Source organism: Arachis hypogaea, chromosome 19 (genome assembly GCF_003086295.3).
Source record: "Arachis hypogaea cultivar Tifrunner chromosome 19, arahy.Tifrunner.gnm2.J5K5, whole genome shotgun sequence".
In the NCBI taxonomy this organism is placed as follows: domain Eukaryota; kingdom Viridiplantae; phylum Streptophyta; class Magnoliopsida; order Fabales; family Fabaceae; genus Arachis; species Arachis hypogaea.
Window position 1 is genome coordinate 143,584,368 of NC_092054.1, and position 21,553 is coordinate 143,605,920.

The 21,553-nt window shown below is 34.2% G+C and overlaps 1 protein-coding gene and 2 long non-coding RNA genes across 3 annotated transcripts; 2 read left to right on the forward strand and 1 right to left on the reverse strand.

Moving 5' to 3' along the window:
* Positions 1 to 12,462: 12,462 nt before the first annotated feature.
* On the reverse strand, positions 12,463 to 18,880 carry LOC140181801 (uncharacterized). Its single transcript, XR_011877230.1, has 2 exons — positions 18,642 to 18,880; positions 12,463 to 12,994 (listed from the first exon to the last, which is right to left on the reverse strand). It is a non-coding gene; the product is annotated as an uncharacterized lncRNA (long non-coding RNA).
* LOC112776466 (ABC transporter G family member 21) lies at positions 12,901 to 17,357 on the forward strand. The gene is made up of 5 exons (XM_025820632.3): positions 12,901 to 13,158; positions 13,452 to 14,259; positions 15,726 to 15,893; positions 16,075 to 16,253; positions 16,529 to 17,357. Exons 1-5 carry the CDS (start codon positions 12,901 to 12,903, stop codon positions 17,177 to 17,179), a joined length of 2,064 nt encoding a protein of 687 aa, XP_025676417.1. The 3' UTR covers positions 17,180 to 17,357.
* On the forward strand, positions 18,664 to 19,481 carry LOC112776467 (uncharacterized). Its single transcript, XR_003189969.3, has 2 exons — positions 18,664 to 18,883; positions 19,190 to 19,481. It is a non-coding gene; the product is annotated as an uncharacterized lncRNA (long non-coding RNA).
* The last annotated feature ends 2,072 nt before the right edge of the window (positions 19,482 to 21,553 follow it).

A 21,553-nucleotide genomic window follows, 5' to 3' on the forward strand; every position in this document is an offset into this window, starting at 1 on the left:
TTAATTATGATACAAAGGAATAACACAACAAAGAGTGTACCCTACAACTACAATTGATAGAAGAGAAAAAGCAAAAAAGGATATACGTGCGTTCTAATACTATTTTCTTATAAAATATTTTAAAGGAGAGAAAAGTAATGTTATTAGAGAATCCTAAGCGGTGGTTTTGATGATGGGTTGAATGCACGTTGACTCTATATATATCTTAGGTAATGCGTTTTTAGATGATGCCATTGCATAAGAAAGCAAATTAAAGATGCATGAAATAAATTAAATAATTGTGGAATTAGAGGAACCACTAACTCCCTAGCTACACTTGCTATTCAGATAGAGTAGTTCACAACTTCACATCACCTATACAGACAAATTAAATATTAAATAAATATTTTATAAGAATTTGGGTAATATTCTCTCTTTCGATCGAGAGCTAAGTTATTAATTAGGTTAAATTTGACTGACTTAATTATAACATAATATAGATTATGTTTTGTGGCGCGCATTAAAGTTTCACATTACTTAAAAACTGTTGGTACAAAAAATAGAATTTTTTTAATAAGAGAGTATTTTGATGGTTAATAATTTCGACTACAAAAAAAGTATTTCCACTATAAAAATAGAGATAGATAAGCTGAAATAAAAAAAATGATTAAAAAGCGTCGAACTCGAAAAGTAGTTATTGCTTTTTTTTTGAGTATCAAGGCTTGCTATTCAACATTCAGGCTAAATAGATAACATGGATGCGAAATTTGAAAAACAAGTTGAAGAAACATAGAATTTAAAGACCAAAAAAATATGGGTATTAAAATTTTGAGAGACAAGATTTTTTATGGTCAAGACAAGATTATGACTAAAAAAAAGAAAGAAATAAAATAGTGGACAACATGTTTCATGGCAAATACATCTCTATGGTTTATAAATAGTAAAACTCAGAAGAGTTATGAGACTTCTTCAAAAACATTAGATCATCAGGTAAGTCTGATCTCCACCAAAATTTTCAGTTTTCGCAATGCAAAGGAATTGAAGAACATGGAGCACAAGTATATATGATAGCGTTTGTTTTTGGAGACAGGACACAGTACATGTTTAAAATGTATTTGGAAGCAGAGACATGGACACGAAACACAACACATTGTCTTGGAGACCCTTTTTTATATTTTTGTGTCAACTCTTTTACGAAGGATAATTATGAACACGGGATTTGAAATAGTGGACACGGATTTTTTTATAAATTTTGTTTTCCTTTTTGTCCATAGATATTTTTTATTATTCCACTATTATCTCTTCTTATTTTTCCTATAATTAGTCTTGAAACTTTTGAAAGATAAATATTATTAAAGGTAAAATTGATCTTTTAAAATGTTAAAAAATAATTTATAAGTTGTAATTGATTTTATATAATTTATAAAAAAATCAATTTTTAGATAAAAAAAAATTGGTTTTCTAAATAAAAATAGATTTTTTATTTAAAATTAATTTCGCTTATTAACCTAAGCAAAATTTTTTATCAATCAAATTTAGATCTATTTTTTTATTAATCTTAACCATATGTATTCCTACATATTAATAATAAATTTAAAAATAAAATAAATATATTTATAATTTTTATTTTAATATAAATACTATTATATATTTTTTTATTAAAATTTTTTGTCTCTTCAAACATTTTTTCAAGTTTTGTCTGTAGTCCTACGTACTCTCATTCTCTATTAAATTAATTTGTACTTGATGTAGAAAATTTGGAATCATATGATTATTTTAGTCATTTCATATAATATTTTAATCTTGTCCATATGTATCCAAACATAATACTGGACATTACATTAGTGTCTTGTACATCGTATCCAAACACAATACACAAACAATAATTTTTAGTGTCTCCATCCTATTATCTCTATCTCAGTGTCATATTCTGTCCTGTTTTTAAAAACAAACGCAGCCTATAAGTATTAGAAATCTATTTTTATTTGCTTTTCTTTTATTTTCTTTTTCCGCTTCTTTTCATTTGTTTGTTTTTTTTTATTTATTTACTTTATGCATTTTATTTTCACTTCTGTTCTTCAAACATTTTACTTTCTTTCAACTATAATTTTAAAATTTCATCTATTTTATTGCAATTTATTATTATTTGCCACTATTTAAGCATCTCATACATAAATATTAAATAATTTTTGGATCAAACCCATTTTTTTGTCACAAAAAAATTCTATCAAAATTACTAAAAATCGAGTGAAACAAAAACAAAATTTAAATATTTCTTCGCCACAAAAAAAACTTAAATGTTGTTCCTTATTATTAAAGTTAATTTGTACAGTTGTCCCCCCTCTCCCTTTTTCTGAAGAAACGTTTTAGAATTTAGTCAGGTCTATTCCGATCTTAATAAAATGTGACTAATTGCTTTCATGACTAGACTCGAGAGTTATGTGAGGTTATTAGAAGCTCAAATTGAAATTAAAGAGAAGAGAACATCGTGATTCACATAAAAGAACTTAATGCTATACACACAGAGACCATCCATGAATCCTAACCTCCAAGGAAAAAAATTCTTCAAAGAAAAATAAAAACAACAGCAACAACAAAACTTTATCCTATTAGATAAGTTCGATTATATGAATCAGATGACACTATTAAAATAAATTATTTTCTCAATTAAAAGAAAATGCATCTCATTTCAAATTATAGTTGTTTATTTATTTTTTCTCTGACTCTTCAATTATTGTAGGTAATGTATAAGAATTGAAATATGAATCTGCTTTCATAATTACTATAACGCGAGCACGTAACGCGCGTACTCCTATTCTTATTGATGATTTTGAATATTTGATCGAAAAGATATTTAGAATATTGTAATATATATATCTCATTTCATATCCATCACAATATACTATTATACTCCATTGATCAATCACCAATTGTCAGGTGAAACGTAGAACGAATAATGAGAATATCTTCATGTGTTTCCCAATTATATTATTCGTCCTTCAAAGTTTTTCAGAAAACCCCCAACCCCGAACCAGGTAACAAAAAATGAATAATTTCTAATCCAAATTATATATATATTGTTGGACTAAAAACAAAATAAAAATTTACAATTTTGCTGTATATATATATATATATATATATATATATATATATATATATATATATATATTATAATAGATTAATAGATACTATTTAAATACTAATATTTTCTTAATAATCAATATGTATTTTTTATTTTGTCAATTAAAAAAATCTAAATACATAATTACTTAATAATAATTATATTTTTATATGTATGTCAAGAGTATTAATATATAAATAGTATATTATATATATAACAAAAATGCTAGGAGAGCAGCGCCCAGGAGAGATAGCGCAGTGTGGGTGAACGCAGCGCAGGGTAAGTATAGTGCTTCAAACAGACTGGAGAAGGACCCGAGAGTATGGAATCGTGAGGAGTATGTGCGCTTGGAGCGGGATTCATTCAGTGTGTTCGTGGACAGATTACCATGTGATATATCGAAGCGGGAGTTATTTGATCGGTTCTCTTGGACGGGAAGGATAAACGATATCTATCTCTCAAGGAAGATGAGGAATGGAGTTGTTTACCTATTCACGTTCATAAGGTACACCACGAAGGGAGGAGCTCTGAAAGCGATCGCGGAGATGAATCATATGCGAATAAGGGGATCGGAGATTTTTGTGGGAGAGGCAAAATATAGGAGAGACGAGTCGAAGGGGCGGGTAGCTACTGCTGAGGGGATGGCTGGGAGTCGGATACGAACAGAGCAGCAGGGGGTCAATACTGGCAAAGATATGCGTGCTGAGGATTTAATGTCATCAGAGCACAGGAGTCATGAGGCTGGTCAGACGCCTTTAGTCAGCTCGTCCCCTGCACTCGTGAAGGATCCACATATGGTGGAGATGAAGGGATTGGAGGTCTCTGTATCACAGCATAACTTAGAATGGCTGAATCGGAGCATCGTTGGGAGTGCCACGAGAGCAATCAACACTAGTTCAGTGAGTGAATCAGTTCGGCAGGTGTGGCCGCAAGTTGTCAAAATCTGTGACATGGGGAAATATAAGGCTCTGTTGATTTTTGATAGTGCCCGGAGTGCGGAGGAGGCGTTGGAACGCTCTGGAGATGGAATCCCTCTGATTTTTCATCATGTCTGCCGCTGGAAGGAACAGGAAAGATGCGACAGGAGAAGGGTGTGGCTTACGTGTTATGGGGTCCCGTTACATGCTTGGACGGCAGATACATTCTGTGCAATTGGAGGCCAGTGGGGGGAAGTGATTGAGATAGATGCTGAAACACGCTCAGCCACGTCGTTCTGGGCTGGACGTGTGCTAGTTGATACGTGGCGGTTCGATCCCATCTCTGACAGACTCCGTCTAACGGTTGGGTCGTGTGGCTTCGATGTTCATGTTACGGAGATGGGCAAGGCTGCGCCTGGATTATCGGGGGACTTGACACAGGATGCTCGGACCCAAAATCATGATAACAATACTGATCCGCCGGCCTGTCGTCGTAATTCCAGCACGGTGGAAAGTTGGGGTACGACGGCTGAGCTGGTGACCACGACGCATAGGGTGGCGGAGGTCCAGGAGGATAGAGCGGTAATTTGGCCTGAGATCTTAGATGAATGGGGTAACAATTTTTTGAATTTGAAATCTGCAACGGATAGGAGTGCGGATTTTTCTCCTAGAATGGTAAGGGCTGGGCATGGTGGAGATATGATAGTACATGATCAGTTACTAGAGGGGAATGGGATACCAAACACGGTGCAGGGAGGGGTGGAGACCAATGGGTCGGGTAAGAAGTGTAATGTGGTTGGGGCCCAATTGGAGTTGTATAAAAAACCGATAACTGATTTGGAGCAAAATACACTAGGCCCACCTAGTGAGGTTACTGATGGGATGGAAATGGGCCTAAGTGATGGGCCTCAAATGGAACGGGTTAGGGCAAATGAGAAGGAGGTAATGTGGGCGGGTCGGGTTGGAGGAAATGAGGCCTTGGAAAGATGCTGCGTGGTGAGTGATGGGGAGGCTGGCATCAACGGCGCTATCGGGGTGGGAAGAAGAAGACTGCCATGCGACTCTCGGAGCTCTATGCCTACGACGACTGAGTGGAACACGGATGATAGACCTGTGGTGGTAATGGCTGGTGGCGCGATGGCGGGTCTGGCGGCAGGGGAGTCGGACCTGGCCAAGACTCGGTCGGACGGAGGTGAAGCTCGGCTGGGAGCGCTGGGGTTGGCGCCGGTTAGTTCGGGCAGGAAGAGTAGGAGGCTGAGGCTCGGGGTCGCTCCGTCTGAAAGCCGCGAAACGACCCGGGAAACTGGTTCGAGTGGGGCCGGAGTGCGAGACAATCTGGTTATGGATAATGGTTTGGTGGTGGTGCTCTCTCATGATGGATCCGAGTCTGGGGTGGCTGAGGGTGGTACGGGTACGGACTGCTGGGAGGAAATGGATGGCGGTCAGAGGGTAGGGGAAGGGCTGCGGCTGGGGAACCCACGGTTGGAAATAATATTGAATGGGGGTGGGATAGGGAAGCGAAGGGGTAGACCAGGGGGAGAGACTTATGGGAAGGCTGATGCCACAGAGGACTCCAAAGGGGAAGTAGGTTCAATATCGGGGATGGGGATGGCAGGGGAACACCTGGTGGAATTGACGAATGACTCTGCTATGAGTGGCAAGGAGGCGGGGCCGGAAATGTCTGATAATAATAATAATAATGGAAGGGAAGCTGAAATGAAGGAAAACCGGGAAGCTTGGGCGCTTGCTGTGGAATCTGGAGCCGAGCAGTATGATGAGGAAGATGACATCATAGCAATACTTCAGGCTCAGAACGAAGCACTGGCGGAGAAGAAAAGACTGGCTAAGCAGAAGGAGAAAGCACGGCGGAGTAGACCGAAAACTCAGAAAAAGGTGTGTAGAAATACTTTAAAATGATCTTTAGTTCCTGGAATATTAGGGGGTTGGCGGGTGTGGGTAAATTAAGCATGATAAAGAATTTTCGTAGGAAGTTTAAGGTAAATATGATAGGCTTATTAGAGACAAAAAAAGAAGTTGTGACAACCTTTGATGTAGTGCAACTGTGGGGTGTTGATACTGTTAAATGGGAGTATGTTGGGTCGGTTGGTGCTTCTGGAGGGCTGTTATTGATGTGGGATGAGATGGTATTTCAGATGAATAACTGCTATAAGGGGAGTCGTTGGTTGTGTGTGGAGGGTGTGTTGCTTAGGAATAATTTCTCTTGTGCTTTCTGCCTGGTTTATGGTCCATATGAGAGGGGGGCAAAGCTTGCTACATGGGAAGAATTGAGCTTTCTGCTTGGAATGTGTCAGCTTCCATTTTGCTATCTGGGAGATTTCAACGAGATAACTCAGATAGAGGATAGGAAGGGAGCTGATTCTTTGACGGTGACTGCCGTGGAGTTTAAATCATGGATACAGGATATGGAGTTAGTTGACTTGGCAATCACTGACCGGTTGTTCACCTGGTTCAGAGGGCAATCCTGCAGTCGTATTGATAGAGTTCTGGTGAGTTTGGAGTGGTTAGAAATGTTTCCAGAAACTAGGCTGCGGGGTGGACCAAGAGGGTTATCTGACCACTGTCCGTTGATCATGGAGGTCTCTCAGTTGAGAGGAGGGCCAAAACCGTTTCGAAGTTTAGATTCTTGGTTCACGCACAATGGATTTCTAAAGATGGTAAAAGAGGAGTGGAGAGCTCTAGGGGACAGGCAGTTCATGGACAAATTGAAGGCATTGACGAGCCCACTGAGCAGTTGGCATAAAAAGAATTTTGGGGACATGGATAAAAGGATTGCACAGCTTGAGGACGAGATAAAAAAAGTGGATGATATGACAAGCTCTGGCGTGGATGATGGGACTGTTGAAGCTAGGCGAAAGGCCCTTGTGAACTGCTGTAAAAAATGGTACATACGCCAGGAACTACATTGGAAGCAGATGTCCAGGTCTCGCCATGCAAAGGAGATGGATAAAAATACACGCTACTTCCACACCCTAGCCTCTTCGCGAAGGAGATCCAATCGGATTGATGCTTTAGTGATTAATGGGAGGTTGGTAAGGAATCAAGCAAGGATAAAGATTGCTATACGAGATTTCTATCAGGACTTGTACCATCAGGAACCGTCGCCGAATATTGGGTTTAGGGATGGGCTAGTAAAGCGGATTCCTGTGGAAGAGGCAAGGGAGATAGAGCTGATGCCAACACCTGAAGAAATAAAGGAGGCAGTTTGGGATTGTGAGTCAACAAAGGCTCCAGGCAGCGATGGGTATAATATGAACTTTATCAAGAAGTGTTGGGGGGAATTAGGTGGCGAATTCACTGGAGCGGTGTCAGGTTTTTTCCAGTCCAGTAAACTGCCTAGTGAGTCAAATGTCACTTGGGTGGCGCTGGCACCAAAGTTTACTGGCGCAAGAGAAATAAAGGATCTAAGGCCAATCAGTATGGTGGGGTGTGTATATAAGGTAATCTCTAAGGTTATGGTTCGGAGAATGAGGAGGGTAATGCCGGATCTTGTAGGTGAGACCCAAAGCGCGTTCGTGAAGGGCAGGAAGATACATGATGGAGCTTTGATCGCTTGTGAGACTGTGCACTGGCTGAAATCAAGGAAAAGGAGTTCCGCGATAATCAAGCTGGATTTCCAAAAGGCTTATGATAGAGTCAAGTGGGCCTTTGTGGATATTGTGTTACAAAAGATGGGGTTTGGTCAGAGGTGGAGGGGCTGGATCCGGGAATGTGTTTGCTCGGCCTCCATGTCGGTTCTTATCAATGGATCACCATCGAAGCCGTTTAAAATGAAGAGGGGGTTGAGACAAGGAGATCCGCTATCACCTTTCCTGTTTGTATTAGTCGTGGATGTTCTGCATAGGATGATTGGCGAGGCAGTAAGGAACGGCCGCATCTCTCCATTGTTGGTTGGGAAGGATGCTATTCAGCTGTCTCACTTGCAGTTCGCGGATGATACTATCCTATTCTGCCCACCTGAAGAGGCGACCATAAGAAATTACCAGCGACTTCTGCGGTGTTTTGAACTGATGTCTGGCCTGAGTATAAATTTTGAGAAGTCCAACATTATTCCTGTCAACTGTGATGGGCTGTGGGTCAGCAGGATGTGTAAGTTATTGGGATGTACAGAGGCGTCTCTACCGATCAGATATCTGGGCATTCCCTTGGGTGCAAATCCGAAAAGAGTGAAGACATGGAAACCAGTAATTGATAAGGTTGAGGGAAAGCTGAGTTTGTGGAAAGCTAAGACTCTGAACAAGGCAGGCAAGCTGGTCCTAATTAAGTCGGTGCTTAATAGCCTTCCAATATACTACCTCAGCTTATACAAGATGCCAAGGGCAGTGGCTGAGAAGCTGATTTCCTTACAACGGCAGTTCTTGTGGAGTACAGATGGGGGGAAGCAAGGGATACCCCTTGTAAAATGGGAAGTAGTTATGGCTCCAAAGAAAGCAGGTGGACTAGGGGTCGGTGATGCAGTTATTCGAAACTCAGCGTTGCTATTTAAGTGGTGGTGGAGGTTCTCAAGGGAAGACTGCCCCCTATGGAAGAAGGTGGTCTGCTCATGTACCAATATGGATCCTGCGGTGATGTTGCGAGACCAGCCTGCACCCACACAAGGAGGTCCTTGGAAGGATATCTGCCAGATTCAAGTCTGTGATCCGCGACTGAGAGAAAAGATGATAAATGGCTTGTCAATGGAGTTCGGGAATGGCAGAAAGATCCGATTCTGGGAGGATAGCTGGTTGCCTAATGGGACATTGAAAGATAAGTTTCCTAGACTCTTCTCGGTTTCAGCCCTTACTGGCGCTTTCGTAGGGGAATGTGGATTTTGGGATGGATTGAACTGGATTTGGAGCTTCCAGTGGAGAAGGGAGTTGTTTCAGTGGGAGCTGGATCTAGTAGGACAACTTCATGAGACATTACAGGCAGCCAAGCCGACAAATAAAAGAGAGGATACGGTGACTTGGAAATTTGATAACACAGGTGTTTATTCCACAAACTCTTTCACACAGATGATGCAAGCGGAAGTTCTTCCGGCTGAAGTTACAAGCTATAGTTTCACGCGTGCCATCTGGAAAGGGTTCGTCCCTCCCAGGATTGAGCTCTTGTCTTGGTTTGTGCTGATTGGAAGGGTGAATACCAAGGATCGGTTGTGTAGATTACGTGTTATTGATCAGAATGATACGCTATGTGTGCTATGCTTTAAGTCTGAGGAAACTGTGTTCCATTTGTTTCTTGGTTGTGAGTTCACCTGGCAAGTGTGGTGTGCTTGGCTGCATGCGTTCGGAAGGAGTTGGTGCCCTCCCGGTAATCTCAAGGACCACTTCGAAAGCTGGACAAACATGGCAATATGGAAGGTTGAGAGAAAGAGGTGGTTTCTTGGGTTCTATGCTGTTGTCTGGACTATCTGGTTAGAAAGGAATAGCAGGCTGTTTCGAAATCACAGATCCAGTTTGCGGGAAATTATAAATAAGTCATTTGCGTCTGCAGAGGAATGGGTGGGCGGTGAACCCTTTGGTTGTTGACACGCTGTCGAAGTTAATAAGGAGTTGCTTCTGTTGCTTGTAACTTATGTTTCATGACCCTTGCTTCCTTCTTTGCTCCACCCTATTGTGTTGAGCTCCCTTTAATTCAAAAAAAACAAAAATGCTATTTGTACACTAAAATTAACTACTAAAATTAACTATTAATATATTTGTGTATTTTTTTTTGTGTCTATATATTTGTGTATAAATACATGTAGTTTAATTTATTTTTAATGTATATTTATATTCTAACATATATTTTATACTGATAGCTAACTTTGGTGACTGATTTTGACATATATGTAACATTACTCTATATACAGTTGTGTAATCTAATGGTCATTTTTTGGTCTCTTATTTAATAATCATTTCCACCTATGATGTTAAAAATACCATTTTGTTCTAATAACATATAATTACCTGGTTATTGTTGCAGCAACAGAGAAAATTACAAAGGGTTAGGAATGAAGTCATGAAGAAAGAGAGGTTATAGTGATGGTGACTCCATTTGCAAAAACCATTGCCTTTTATGGGAAAGAAGACACTAATTTCAGCCACTATCTCTACCAATGAATGGATACTTGACACCTATAAAGTCATCGCCGTCCCCGGGGAACTATGCTTTATAAATAAATACCCTATAAAGAGAGGCCATTATTACAACATCTACATATTTTTATTATTTTTATTTTATTTAATATTCCTGTGGTATATAAATATAAATTTGGTTATTCTCTTTCTTGTATAAATCAACATCCAAAAAAATAAATAAATAAATATAGACATATTTGACTCGTTTGGTTTGACCAATAGGATTTAATTTTAGAGGAGATAATATTACATTTATCAGTTGTTCTTTATTTTCTTTTTAATTTTCATTTTGAAATTTAAACCTAAAATACTTAGTTAGAGTCAAAGGATTATGTCCACTTTAATTAATGTACAAATTCATCTTTATATTGACTTTTGAATTTTAAGGACACTCGTAAAAAAATAGCTGTCTTATTATTTGTTTTCTATATTGGAGATCTTCTACAGCGAAAATACTGTTATATATTATTATATTCTTTTTGTTTATTTTATTTTCAATAAGTACAATAGAAGATTTTTCCTTTTTGATGAAAGCTAAGGAGATTCGTGGCATGGTGAAAACAATTGAAAGAAAATACAAAGTAGAGAGAAATTAAATTGAAAAAGTAAACAGATAAATCTTGTTTGGTTAAAAGCAAAAATATAAGGATTGGGATGGAATTCCTTTTTTTAATGGGATATGGATAAATATATTGCTTTTTGGCTTATCTAAAATTGTGCTTAACAAACTTACGTACAGAAAATTGATGGTCATCTAAGAATTTTAATTAAGCTCACAAGCTTTCTAATCAAGAAATTGCGTATGTGATTGTTTTCTCTTTTCATTTTCTATTGCATGTCACATACAATATAACACAAAAATGAAAACATATCGGATGTATGTAGAGGAAATCATTTCTTGACAACTATATGAATTTTGGTGAATTCTGCAGTATTTTTATTGTAGTCTTTAAATTACTTAACTTATTTTTATAAGTAAAAAATAAAATATATAAAATAAAAAATATTTAAAATTTATTAAATATTATTTATTTATTTATTTTAATAATTAAATATAATATCATAGGCACCATAATATTCATTCTTTTTATTATGACAATGTTAATATACTCTAAACAAAATAAAATGTGTAATATTTTTAAAAATTAATTTACTATTAAAAGTAAGAGAAAAAAAATTAAACATCTTAAATTATAAATTTTAAATTATAAAACTAATTTATTGATATAAAACATAATAATTTATGATGCACAAACACTCTAACATAGACATTGGACACAACATCACATAAACATACAAACATACGAATTTTAAATCTTACAAAGCACATAAACACGATATATATATATATATATATATATATATATATATATATATATTAGTTAAAAAATATTTTTTATTTTTAATTTTAAAATTAAAAAAATTAAGATAGTGGGAGTTGGTCTTTTTGTAATAGACTTATTTTTTAACTAATTAGCTCTAAGTTGATTACTCTCTAGTTTGGTTTCTAGCGAAATTGTATATTATACATAATATAAAATATTTTTTTGATAAATTATAATGTTATTTTGATATTTTATTAATATTAAATATAAATTAATTTTTAATATTTTTTAATTATATAAAATATTTAAAATATTTTTTATTTTAATAAATAATAATATATATTATTTCTAAATTCATTTTAAGAATATATATTAAAAATAAAGTTTGAAGAAGAATTTTTTTATTTTTTTTATTAAGACATAGTTGAAAAAAAAACGCGAGTCGGACGAGCATTGATGAGTATCGTATACAAAATGTGTCCGACGACAACTTAGCAAAGTATCTGTGCTTCATAAATAACAATAAAAAATTAAAATTTATTTAATTAACAAAAGTTACATAACTTTTTATTTAATATATTAAATCTAATTAACTTTTACTTTTTGAAAAAATCAAAGTTAAAAAGAAAATTCACTACCATAGTCAAAACTTCAAAACAATAATAGACCGATATCAAAAAGCATTATGCAATCTCATACTTTGAGGACAAGTGGATATCATGAAATCTTATAATGGGGCCCTCACGTTCTAATTATTATTATTTTAAAAAAAAATTAAATTCAATTCTTACATAACTTTAAAAATCTCTACTACTTTTTCCCCCCAAAAATTACAAAGGGAAAAAAATGAGGAATCAAACAAATGCTCTAGTTCCACGTGGCAAGGTGCAATGCAATACCGTTATATCCATGAACAAAAACACATAAAAATGCAAATACATTTCCGTATGAAAGGGAAAGAAGAAAACATTGGCCAAAGCACAAATGATATTAAACACCCAAAAGAAAGAAACACTATTGAGTATTATTCCTTTATTATACTTACTCACACCAACACTTTATCTTTTTTTTTTTCTTTTCTTTTTGAATTGTTATAGCATAATAATATAGCAAGCATAGCATAGTATAGCCCAACAAATAACATCATATGATTCAACACCTAATAGTAGTGACAGCAATGCAAGATTAAAGAAACAGTAGCACCATTCCTAAGACTATATATTGTTACCATTTCCAAACACATCGTTGTGTGCTTCTCGTGCCTTCTCTCACTTTACACAAACACACCCCTACTACTCTTTTCTTTCATGTGACTCTTCTTCTTCTTCTTCTTCTACTTCTATTCTTCTTCTTTTCCAATACTCTCTCATCCTTATTCTTTATCCGATCTTAACTACTTCATTGTAATAATATATATATATTTATACTTAGCTTGCTGATCAATGATGCCCCCAGAGCAAGAAAGCAATATTGCACCCAACATTAGTCCTGCGATTGCGAACCGAACCGGTGATGCTGAACCGGTGGAGGGTTGTCCTGTCACCAATAATAACAAAGTTATACCAAGTTCGGATAATAATAATAATAATAACAATGATGCCATTCATGATGAACACCGTCAACCAACAACAACAGCAGCAGCAGCAACAGCAACAAGATTTTCTATTCTTCAACAATCTTTGCGTCCTATTACCCTAAAAGTACTCATCAATTAATCTCCCTCTCTCATTTTCTCACATTTATATTATATATACATCTGTACCACTTGGACTAGTTTATTTTATTTACTCACATAATAATAACATCTCACACTACTAAAAAGTTTATGAAACCAACTTTTGAAAAAGAAAAGAATCGTTTCTATATAAAATTAATCAAAACTACGACTACGATCATCATTATCCTATTTTTATATCTTCGAGTGAATCAATGATACAAGAAATTGTGTTCATCACGCTACTAAGATTTTTGTGTTCTTGTGTGTGCAACATAGTTTGAGGACGTATCATACAGCATAAGCTTCCCAAGGAAAAAGAAGAATGGCTGCTTCTTGCATCAAGAGCCAAAGCACAGAAGGAAAATACTCAGCAGCGTCACCGGCGTCGCTCGTCCCGGGGAGCTAACGGCAATGCTGGGGCCGTCCGGGAGCGGCAAGACAACTCTCTTGACCGCGCTCGCCGGTCGCCTCGACGGAAAAGTTTCCGGCTCCATAACTTACAACGGCCGCCACGACACCGCCGCCGTGAAGCGCAAGATAGGCTTCGTCTCCCAAGACGACGTACTCTACCCTCACCTGACCGTCCAAGAAACCCTAAATTACGCCGCCATGCTGAGGCTCCCGAAGACGCTCACCAAGGAAGAGAAGCTTCAGCATGCAGACGCGATTATCGCGGAACTCGGCCTCACGCGGTGCCGGAACAGTCCCGTCGGCGGCGGAGTGTCGATTATCCGGGGAATCTCCGGAGGAGAGAGGAAAAGAGTGAGTATAGGTCTTGAGATGCTGATAAACCCTAGTTTGTTGTTTCTCGACGAGCCTACGTCGGGGCTGGACTCCACGACGGCTCAGCTGATCATGTCGGTGGTGCGAGGGCTCGCCCGCGGCGGCCGGACGGTGGTGACGACGATTCACCAGCCGTCGAGCCGGCTTTACAGGATGTTTGATAAGGTGGTGGTGCTTAGCGACGGGCAGCCGATTTATTCCGGTCAATCGGGTCGGGTCATGGAGTATCTTGAATGCATCGGGTATGCGCCAGCTTTCAACTTCGTCAACCCTGCTGATTTCCTTCTTGACCTTGCAAATGGTGAGTATAGTGATTATTTGATTTTGACCTTAGTTAGCTTGATTATTGGGTCTATATTCATTAATTATTCAATTAATTCAAGTATAGCGATGATGATGATTACGACCATGATATACATATAACATCTTGGATTTTTTTTGTGGGATTTTGTGGTGGGATGCCAGTTTCTCAAATTAGATTTGACCTGTTTCGACTTATACATGCACTCTCATGCATTATATTAATTAAGGATTTATTTTATAAAAAATATTAAAAAGTTATTAAAATTTATTACTTTTAACTATTAATTAGTTATTAAATATATTTAAAAATATAAAATAAAATATATCATTAAATTACTAAATTAAAAAAACTACAATAAAAAAAATTAAATTGATAATTAAGTAATGACAAAAAATATAAATTTTGATGGTTGTTAGTATTTCTCTTATTTTATTTGCTTAGATATGGTTTCTATATAAAAGTAATAAGTATATGGATCTGGCAATTTTAAGTTAGATAATATTGAAAGAGATAGTGATTGACACTTGTGACTTGTGGTCATTAACTATCAGGTGAAGGTTCATTTTCAAAGATTTTAAATAATGGTGGTGAGATAGGAGTTAAGGTCTTCTCTGAAGCTAGCTAGCGAAACTTGTTTGAAACATAGATAGCAATAGCTAATAACGAATAATGGGTCATTAGGAGCAGTAATTTGATTAGACATAATACCGAAATGGGGTCAATTTTTCACGACATGTGAGCTTTTTCTTCTGTTGGTAGATAGAGATCAACACAAGAAAAACTTTATGCTGTAAAAGGAGTTTGAAATGGTCCAAATCTCATGATGGCTAGATAAAGTTTTGTGAAAGATAGATATCTGTGTGTATGTGTGTCCATGTTTGTTTAAAAAAGAAATTAATTAGCTTATTAGCTGCTTTGTATTTATTAATTACCTTTGATTTTCCCAGAGATTAGCTTGTCTCCAAATCCAACTATAAGTTCTTTGGCATAAGAAAATTGTATAGAAGAATTTCTTTTTCTTTTTCTTTTTTTCCTCTTCAATCAAATTAAAGGTGCATATTTTTATTCTTTCTATTTTTTATTCAGTGACATTACTTTTTGCTCTCTTCTTTTGTGCTGTGCTAGGGGTACTTATTCTTATTTTGAAAGCAGAATCTTTTTTATTGGGAGAGGAATTTTCCTTCTCAAAACATAGCCATCAAGCCACATGAACAATTAAGTCCCTACCCAGTGTGGCACTACTAGCCATTATAGGACTACTAAAAAAAGTTCTTTTGATTTTTAAATTATGATGAGAAATTGAATTCAATTTCTTAGAATTAAATGCAGAGCATATTTGAAGCACAAATTCTATGATGGTGGAAACATCTTGAAGCATTGTACTATTAATTTCTATTACTTTTGATCATATGCCACAAAAATCAATAGTGTCCATCCATTAATCTTTTACACTCTGCTTGCAGGCATAGTTGCTGATGTCAAACATGACGATAATGTTGAACATCATGAGGATCAAGCATCAATCAAACAGTCCCTAATTTCATCCTACAAGAAGAACTTGTATCCTGCTCTTAAAGAAGAGATTCAACGAAATAATATTGACTCAGTAATATCATCAGGAACACCAAGAAGTAAGTCAAAATTTCATGCTCTCTTTGAATTCTTTTTCCTTTATTACTCCCTTCGTCCAATAATAAGTGATAGATCGACAAATATGTAACAGTTTTGTCGGTCCAGCACTTATTATTTGACGGGGTTATACTAATGTATAAACACCATGGCTAAATTTTATCATCAATCATTCTTGGGTAGGTTCTGATAATCAATGGAACACAACCTGGTGGGAGCAATTGAAGGTGTTACTTAAGAGGGGTTTACAAGAGAGAAGGCATGAATCCTTTTCTGGCCTTCGAATCTTCCAAGTTTTGTCTGTGTCCATTCTCTCAGGGCTTCTTTGGTGGCATTGTGATCACTCACACATACAAGATCAGGTATTATATAAAACCATGTTCTGTTTTTTCTCCTTTTTATGTGACAACTCAAGGATGGAGATCAGTTGTGCTGTTTGAACATCTCAAAGTTGAGAGTAATGAAATTGCAGATTCATGCAGTTACATTTTTTTCCTCTCAGATGTTAAAAGTTTTTTAAACTTATAAACTGATTGCAAGAATTACCAACTAAAATGTTATTTGATGTAGACAAATTTTAAGACTTGTAAAAAATAAATTTTCTTAGTACTTATAACAATGTTGCATTCTTTGACAGGTTGGACTCCTTTTCTTCTTCTCAATTTTCTGGGGATTCTTCCCTCTCTTCAATGCTATCTTTGCATTTCCTCTGGAGAGGCCAATGCTTGTGAAAGAAAGATCATCAGGAATGTACCATCTGTCCTCATACTACGTGGCACGAATGCTTGGAGACTTGCCAATGGAGCTTGTCCTCCCTACAATCTTTGTAAGCATCAGCTACTGGATGGGAGGACTAAAGCCTTCAGTAGTGACATTTGTGCTAACCCTCTTGATCATGCTTTTCAATGTCCTTGTATCCCAAGGAATAGGCCTAGCACTCGGTGCAATCCTCATGGATGTGAAGCAAGCCACGACTCTAGCCTCAGTGACCATGCTGGTGTTTCTCTTGGCTGGTGGCTACTACATTCAACATATGCCGCCCTTCATAGAATGGTTGAAGTATGTCTCCTTCAGTCACTACTGCTATAAGCTCCTTGTAGGAGTTCAGTATCCAGAAAATGATGTGTATGATTGTGGACATGGCTTGCTTTGTAGAGTAAGAGACTTTCCTGCTATAAAGTGTTTGGGGATTGAAAATTTGTGGGAAGATGTTGCAACATTGACTCTGATGTTAATTGGATACAGAGTTGTCGCATATTTAGCTTTGAGGATGGGGCAGCCTCACTGACTAACAATAAGGACTTTGAATTGTTATGAACAGATTTAGAGTTTGGTTTTTGTTTGAATTTCCCACCTTATGTAAAACTGGTGGGAATTCATTCAAATTGTAAGCAGAATATTTTAATGCCTTTTTGTGATTCTTAATTATTTGACATGAAATGAAGCAATCAGAATTGGTAGAGAAACTTGTGTCCAAAGTTTTTTTTCATCATCTAGTAAGAGGACAATGGTCTATTTTGCTGGCATAAAAAAGGTGGTTTTGGATCTTCCTATGCATGTGATTATTGTTGGAATTTGGAAACTTAGTTGTATTAAGTAAATGCATATAATTCTGTCAGCATTTGTGTTTTGTCTTGTCTATTTGTCAAACCAGGACAAGATTTTAAAAAAATAAAATAAAACTTCCATTCTTTTTTGTTATTTCTGCACTAAAATGGATTCATCCAAAGATGTTATGTTTGGCATGGAAATATCAGTTATATTAGTTGTAATTTGTAAATATCTGTATTATTATATTCCTATGCTGTTCTCACTGAATTTAATACAGAGCATTCTCCTTGTCAAGAATATATGGGACCAGTTTGATGAAATCTAGCATACACGCTGAAGTAATTTTCTACATGGAAAAATTGTAGTTACAGTATTACTTCAGTGTTTATGTAAAACGAGCTGTTACATCAATTTAAAATCTCGATACTCGAGAATTTTGTTGTTTTTAAACTTGAATTATTTTAAATGGTTGTTCTGGAGACTTAAACATGGTCCCTTCAAGTCATAGTTCTTACCATTTCTTTAACTACTAAACTATAAGTCTTTTTGCTTTTAAAGTGTCATATAAAAACAATAAAAAGCTGGCCAACAAATTGGGGGGCTAATACATTTTAAGAGGTTTATAATTCATAAAATTTTAGGCCATGCTAATCACAAGTCAACTGAAGGTCATCTCACCTACCAAACTTCAAACATCTATTAGATACTCAGAAAAAAGGGTTTTACATCAAACAATTAAAGTTAAATGCACATCAATTATATATTTCTTATGTATTTTTCTTTTGGTTCTTGGATAATGACATGCATATATGCATGATGAGATATCTCTGTCCTTGCCTTTACCAAAAGATTGTTTTAGTTGTTACCAACCAAAGAAAAAGAAAGGCCTAATTAATGAAACAAGAAGAAGGGATTGAGATTAATGCATGTGCATGTCTCAGCAGTTCAATCCCTACCACATGGTAGAATATGAATAATGATCCAATTTGCAATAATAATAACAATAATTATAATAATAATAATATAATATCTTCGAAATATGCCTTAGGTGAAGCTAGCTAAGCATCAGATGCTGCGTACATACAACAATAATGAACTTATCCGTAATATGACGCTTCAATTTTATTCTCTACTACAGTAGTAACAAATTGGTGTAAAAATATGCTCTAATTAATCTCATCAGCTATAAATGGATGTACCTGGTATAGTAGAAAATACATAGCAGTGATCGAACTAAGGTGAGAAACTCTTTTCTTATAGTGTGAAAATGGCACAAGCACAACCATCATCAATCAAAATCGAGAAACCATCATCGGGGCATGTCAAGAAAGTAGAGCATGTAGCCAAAGCCAGTGCCACCGCTCCCAAAGCTCCGGTCTCCATTAAGCCACCTCCAAAGAAAATTAACGAAAAGTCTCAAAATAAGAAGAATAATTCCAAGGTACACATAGATAAGAGTAATACAAATACCATTCTTCTTATCTCTTTGTTGAATATATTAAGATTTAATAAAATTATTTATTATATCTGAATATTTATTATAGAATATTACGTTTTTATTATTTTAATTTTTTTTATATCTATAAATATCCGTGTATATTATATTATTGTGCACAACTTCAATACACAATTTTTTTTTTACTTTTCTTTCTTATCTTTCTAACACTTGTTATATATATATAGACCATATTTCAAATTGTACCAACAGAAATAAAATAATATATAATTTTTTGATGGTGTATTTCAGGGGCAACAAGCAGGAAATAAAGGAGGACAAAACAAGTGAAAATGACTGAGAGAAATGTATATGATGAGTTTATATAAAGAATATAATAGTAGCAAAATACTTGGTTGTTATTATGTGAAGAGTCCATTAATAAGGTCATAGGGATACTATGATATATGGTGCTCTTCCATGAAGTTTATCTGTATGTAGTTCTATGTATACTATGACACCAACGTTCAGTTTGCTTTATATCCATGTATGTTTATGTTCCTGCAGGTGTGGCCTAATAAATAAAAGATACTTATTTTATTTACGTTGACTAGAGATGTGAATCTGAATATTGTTACCTTACATATCTTTCATATGAACCTGTAATTCAATTATATTTCGAGAAGAAGAGTTGCCTCCTTTATGCGTAATAACGAAATGGATAAGGTATGTTATAAGGGAACCACTTTTTTTTTAATTATTTATTTAGCCACAGTTAAAAAATATACTTTGAAAACATAAATTATGAATAAATTAAAGATCTAAGAGAAGAAATAATTATATTAAGAAAAAATTTTACTTTCCTTTCTTAAAAGATGTTAAAATGACACTCCCTCTTTTCTATTTATAAAATATATATATATATATTTTTTATAATTTTAAAAAAACCTTCTTTTTAATCTATTTTAATTTTTGTTGTATTAACTAATATTAAGTTTATCCATTTTTTTTTAAAAAAATTATTTTTTATAAAAATACCCTTTAACAAAAATTTTATTTTTTTGTCATTAAATTTTGCTTACCAAAATATTTTTTAATAAATTATTTTTATTGATTAAATTATATTTTTACTAAAATATTTTTAAAAAAATTAATAATAAAATTATTTTTTCTAAGAGAAGAAATGTAAGGTGTTATTCACTTTTGTATAAAACTTCTTTATGTACCAAAGTAGCTGGTTGCTGGTTGGGTCGGTTCGATGGCTCTATATAAATTAGCAGCAGTTTTTGATCCCTCTGATCCTGTTCTTGACCCAGCTAATGAAAGGTGAGCTTGAGCTTACAGCCCTGCGTTCTACGACTTCGAAGTTAAATCATTCCCCTTTTCATAATAATAAGGTAAGCATCAAAGCCCTTCAATAATTTTTTTAATTATTAAATTTTTATTTTACTAAAATTTTCGTTAACAATTATTTTTATATTTATTATTAATTTTTTTATATCAATATATTTACCGTCGGTAAATTTTTTTATTTAATGTTCAAATAATATATATTGATATCAAAAAATTAATAGTAAAATATAAAAATAATTGTTAACAAAAATTTTGGTAAAATGGCAATTTAATAATTAAAAAATTATTGAAGGGTATTTTAAAAAAAATAATTTAATTATTAAATTTTTTAAAAATATTTTGATAAAAATATAATTTAATCAATAAAAAAAATAATTCATTAAAAGATATTTTGGTAAACAAAATTTAATAACAAAAAAATAAAATTTTTGTTAAAGGATATTTTTGTAAAAAATAATTTATTTTTTCTTGAAAAATGAATAAAGTTAATATTAGTTAACACAAAAAATTTAAAATAGATTAAAGATGATGTTTTTTAAAAGTTTTAAGAGAGAAGAATGTATATTTTACAAATAGAAAAAATGATAGTGTTATTTTAGCATCTCTCAAAAGATGAAAGTGAAATTTTCTCTTATATTAATGAACTAATATTAATTCAAACCACGCTGAATTTCTTAAATCAATATAAAATAAATTTTTTCAAAATTTGAATTTTACAATGCATTTTATTCAAAGAATTTAAAAATAAATAAAAATTATTAGACTAAAAAAATAATTAGCAATAAGAATTGGTAGATTAAAATTAAATATAAATTTTCAAACATAGAAAAAAATTATTAAAAGAATTATAAAAATTATAAATAAAAATTCAACTCGTAAAAAATTACTAAATTCATAAAATGAAAAAAAAAATCAAAATGATAACATAATGAAATGGAAGCAAAAAATAATATTATAAAATTTATAAAAAATAATAAAAATAAAATAATCCTTTAATAATTTTTTTAATAAAATTTAAGTTTTAAACAAATAAAAAAATTGGTATCAAAATCAAATTAATAATTTTAAAAATATAATAACACTTTTTAATAAAGATAATACTTTTAATTTATGCCACGTGTCAAAAATGCAATACTACATGACAATTTATTCAACAAACAAGATCAAATATCTTTATTTAAAGATATTTTCTGAGTTTCTATCATGTTACAATTGTCCTATCTAATACATATACACCTAGACACTAGTAAATTAAAGAATTTTTTTGATATAAAATAAAAAAAAATTATTTCCAAAAAAATTTATTCAAACTTTAATTCTCGA

Coding starts and splice junctions, on each gene's coding strand:
- LOC112776466 (XM_025820632.3), top strand. CDS start 12,901: ATGATGCCCCCAGAGCAAGAAAGCAATATTGCACCCAACATTAGTCCT. Junction 14,260..15,725: donor CCTTCTTGACCTTGCAAATG/GTGAGTATAGTG, acceptor CTCTGCTTGCAG/GCATAGTTGCTGATGTCAAA. Junction 16,254..16,528: donor ACTCACACATACAAGATCAG/GTATTATATAAA, acceptor ATTCTTTGACAG/GTTGGACTCCTTTTCTTCTT.